The sequence below is a fragment of the Oncorhynchus tshawytscha genome, linkage group LG08 (genome assembly GCF_018296145.1).
Source record: "Oncorhynchus tshawytscha isolate Ot180627B linkage group LG08, Otsh_v2.0, whole genome shotgun sequence".
NCBI lineage: Eukaryota > Metazoa > Chordata > Actinopteri > Salmoniformes > Salmonidae > Oncorhynchus > Oncorhynchus tshawytscha.
In genome coordinates this window covers 18,019,610-18,024,018 of record NC_056436.1, presented here as the reverse complement: position 1 = coordinate 18,024,018, position 4,409 = coordinate 18,019,610, and the positions used below count along the sequence as shown (strand labels likewise).

At 42.3% G+C, this 4,409-nt stretch overlaps 1 protein-coding gene across 1 annotated transcript; it reads right to left on the bottom strand.

The window, feature by feature from the left end:
* Positions 1–1,853: 1,853 nt before the first annotated feature.
* LOC112257171 (somatostatin receptor type 1-like) lies at positions 1,854–4,101 on the bottom strand. The gene has a single exon (XM_024430726.1). The coding sequence runs from the start codon at positions 3,930–3,932 to the stop codon at positions 2,829–2,831; it is 1,104 nt and encodes a 367-aa protein (XP_024286494.1). The 5' UTR covers positions 3,933–4,101; the 3' UTR covers positions 1,854–2,828.
* Positions 4,102–4,409: the final 308 nt, after the last annotated feature.

Here is a 4,409-nt window from a genome sequence, read left to right as displayed (position 1 = left end):
ATGTAACTGATGCTGTCTGGACAGAAATAGTATGACATGCTATCAGTGGCGATTTTAGCATGTAAATGTAGGTGGGGCAAACAAAAATAAAGATTTTAGATGTATGCCAGCAAAACAAATGGTGCCTACAAACTATTAGGGCTTACATAAAGCTGTCCTTACCACTGCTACACCTGGCTATCAGCGGAGCCTTGTCTGGCAGCGAAACAGTTCATTCAGCCTCATTTGCTGCCTTTAAAAAAAGCATAGCTGATATGCCTGACTTGCTAAACAAATGTGGCTTCTACTGACAACTGAGATGTACAAACTATGGCATTAAGGGGAAGAGGAGCAGATAAGAGGCAATCCTTAATTTTGATTAAGACATGAATGAGCGACCTAGTCAATATAACTATTTGTTCAGCACTTTTGAAATGTATGTTGCTAGAATTCAGAACATGGACCGTTCTTATAGTATTCTCCCTGTACACCAAGTCAGAACCGTAAGATAAATAAAGGGTGCATAGAAGCAGACAATGAAAGCTCTAACAATATTTGATGATGACATTTCTCTACAACTGGCTATTGGCTACATGTGCCCCACCAAGTTAGAACAGTAGGCTAATTATGAAGGGAAAAGGGATCAAATGATTTAGGTAAGGCACATGGTCTACTAACAGCTTACTACACAACATTCTGTAGCTAAGTAAGTAATACTATCTCCCTGGCATATTACATAATTTATGCAGAAGCATACAAGACATTTTTGGACTTGTTGTGCTGTGCTCACTTCAACAGGAAGGTGGCGCTCTTGTGGGCTCTAGAAAGTTGGATGACAGTTCAAAATTATTTTCCCGTATTTTCACAATTGGAGTTCGTTTTTTCAGAGTTTCCAGTTGTCTTGAACTCACTGAAGTCAGATTTCCCAGTTCCGAATTTCCAGTTTTGAACTCTGCAGAAGTCATGCCGGATTAATAGCATGGCCAATGTATTCAAACTTTTCTGGCCCATGGTGTTACCCCCTTTTCGGGGTAGTTACTATCTTGTCTCATCACCTCAATTCCCCTATGGACTCGGCGTAGGTCGAGAGCCAAGCTGCACTGCTTCTTGACACACCGAAGTCGACCGACTGGCCCACCACAAGGAGTCGCTAGACTACAATGAGACAAGGACATCCCAGCCGGCCAAACCCTCCCCTAACCCGGACGACGCTGGGACAATTGTGCACCGTCCCATGGGTCTCCCGGTCGCAGCCGGTTATGACACTGCCTGGGATCGAACCCGGGGCTGCAGTGGCGCCTTAGCACTCATTGTTGAATTTGCGATTTCCAACTTGTTGTGTAATGTTTATGTCAAATGGCTGATGAGCACCGTTACGTTTTATCTATAATTTCTATTTATATGACAAGGATTGAAAGGATTTACCAGTAGATTGTTGACTTGATGCATGATGATGATTGCTTGTCTAGCCTGATAGCTAAGATGTTGAAAGTATGAAGTTGACATGATAAATCTAATCAAAGCTAAGGTAGATATGACATGATTTGATGTCATTTTATCTGTGGCCAATGACCTTGAGCCTTCTTGGATGGGCACTTCTAATGAAGTCTATGGCAGTACCCAGGGGGCTTGAATTTTCGAGCTCGACCCATAGATTTTGTGGTGAGGTAGTGTCCCCATGAGTGACAGAATACTGAGCCAATCATGGCGCAACTAGAGAACATTACCAACTCCTACTCTCCATATTTTCCGCTGGCTGACCCACCACCACAAAAAGCACTGAGCTAGGCTGAAACACATTCATTTTGGAGCTGCTTTACTCAAGAAAGCAAAAAAAGAGACCATGTTTGTATGCGGCTTTATTAATGCAACATTTTTTAAACATTGTTTACAGACGGATATGTCACACATATCTTTTCTAAACAGGTGGGGCTCAAAACAGATGGAGCTCTGCCCCACCTGCCATGGTTGACGCATCTCCACTGGATAATATTAATTTAGGCAGGCTACTCTATTTTTGCCTAGCAAAACCAGGGGAAATTAAACAAGCGATTTCTGGTCACTAATCTGGATGTGTGAGCCCATCTTTGCGCGCCAGTGGTAATGACTGGTCAACAGTCAAGATGCACAACTTTGTGGTTCTGAAGCATAGTTTAGAATGTTTTAGAAACAACCATTTGTTGCAATGCTGTAGGCCTATCATGTTAGTGACCAGATCGAATAAGCAAAGGCATTGTTATAAAATTAAAATGGCAGGCTACATGTAGCCTATTAAAATATGTATGAAAAAATATTCATATTTTCCCATTCAGCTTTCGCACAAGCGACCCCAGAAAATCTTCTCACTGCGCCAGCTCATCCGACCTGTGTTGATTGACAGTTGGTCCAATCAGAGAGAGTGCCGAGTGTGCGTTTCGAGTCAAGTCTCGAGTTATTTTATTTTCTATCACGTCGAGTCTCAGGTGATCAGATGTGTGACTCAAGTCAGACTCGAGTCAAAGTCTTATGACTCGAGTCCACACTCTGGCTCACACAGTGGAAATGGTATAACTACACTGCACACCGGCAGCCTCTAGTAGTGCCAGTCTGTTTCTGCTCTGTAAGGCTACTTATCATAATTGGAGGACTTTTACGCACAGTGCAACCTGAATCCATATTGCAATGATTCGAACAATAATAAGACATTCTGATTAGTCAACATTTTAATTCAGTTCATATAAATAGTTGCAAGTAAACAAAACTAATAAATACCGAAGTAACAGCCTAGTAGGCCTAATGAGCAAAACACTCAGTGGTCACATTTATGATTTTGTTTATATCGTTTCATCACTTTATGTTCATATGCTAGGTTACAGTGTCGTTGTCCTCGAAGTGCAGATTCCATTTCTATAAGTGCTGTCACATTCCATGTTGTCTGGTTGAAATTCATCCGCACTGTAACCACGACTTTTCAGAGCGGTGGCATAGTAATCTATTGGTTCCTCCGTTGCATTGTCCATCCACCGCAGGCACAAAATTCTTTGGAACGAACGTTTGAAATTGTCTGATAAAAATCCATACAGTATAGGGTTGGCGCAGCTGTTTGCGTACCCCAAAATCACTGCGAGTTGCATGAATGTCGCGTTATGGTGCTTCACGAAGACATTAACGAGCTGTACAATATGAAAGGGCATCCAACAGATGACAAACACGGTCACCACCATCAACACCATCAGAGTGATCTTTCTCTCCGATTTCTTACGCTGCTGCCAGCCTGCCTTCATTGCCACCACTCTCATCTTGGCGATGATGAGGATGTAACACATACAGATAGCAAAGACTGGGAACAGAAAGCCCATGAGAAAGGCATAAATCACAAACACAGCCATCCACTGGTTCACTGGCTCTGGCATCTGAATGTTGCAAGCGAGCGAACCGTCCAAGTTTGGAACGGTCGTGGAAAATATAATAATGGGCAAAATGACCAGGATAGAAAACATCCAAACCCCAAAGTTTACTATTTTAGCTATTGTGGGCCTCCGGTACCGGGAGGCTTTGATGGGGTGTACAACCGCAATATATCGGTCTATGCTAAGTACAGTTAGGCAGTAAATACTCGTAAACATATTAATAGCATCAACACTTAGAACAAGTCGGCAGAGAAGGGAGCCGAAAGGCCAGTGGTGAAGGAGTGAAGATGTCACCAGGAAGGGGACACTCAGCATAAGTAACTCGTCCGCGATGGCTAAATTCAGAATGTAAATATTTGTTGCCGTTTTCATTTTGGCATACCTGAAAATGACATAGATAACCATAGAGTTCCCGCACAGTCCGACCAAACAGACAACCGAGTAAATGAAGGAGATGAGGATAGCGCTGCCGTGAGACTCGTTGTACGTTCCGTTCCAAGACGAGTTGTTAATTAGGGAAAAAACGTCCTCCAGTGTTAGATTCCTGATAGAGCCGTTGAGCATTTTGGCAGTTAAAAAAAAAAGTATATCTTAAATAACCCTTCTCAAACAGTACTGTCCAGAGAACCCATCTCCTCACGGCAGTTGATCGATGGTACAGCGCGCAGACGTTGCGTTTCAGGACCATGGATAGCTACGAATGCTGTAGTCATTTGAGACACGCAGCTTGTAAAATGACGTTGCGGTGGGGACTAGGCTCGGTCCTAATCGATATACACTACTGTAATCTGAAATAGAAATGTCGTTGAACGTCAAAACACACATTCAATTTCAACTGATTGATTGGTAAATTGCTGCAGAGCCTTGTCTTTTGATGACGACGCACAATAGTTAAAGTTTCCACAAGTTCTCGTCGTATCAGCAATTTTACTATTAAATTAAAACGCAGTCAACACTATTGGACATTTACGAGACTAATACAACTGCATAAATTGTCATCTTTAATTTAATAACTTAATAAAAATGCCAATCAAAAAGCAT

Coding starts and splice junctions, on each gene's coding strand:
- LOC112257171 (XM_024430726.1), bottom strand. CDS start 3,932: ATGCTCAACGGCTCTATCAGGAATCTAACACTGGAGGACGTTTTTTCC.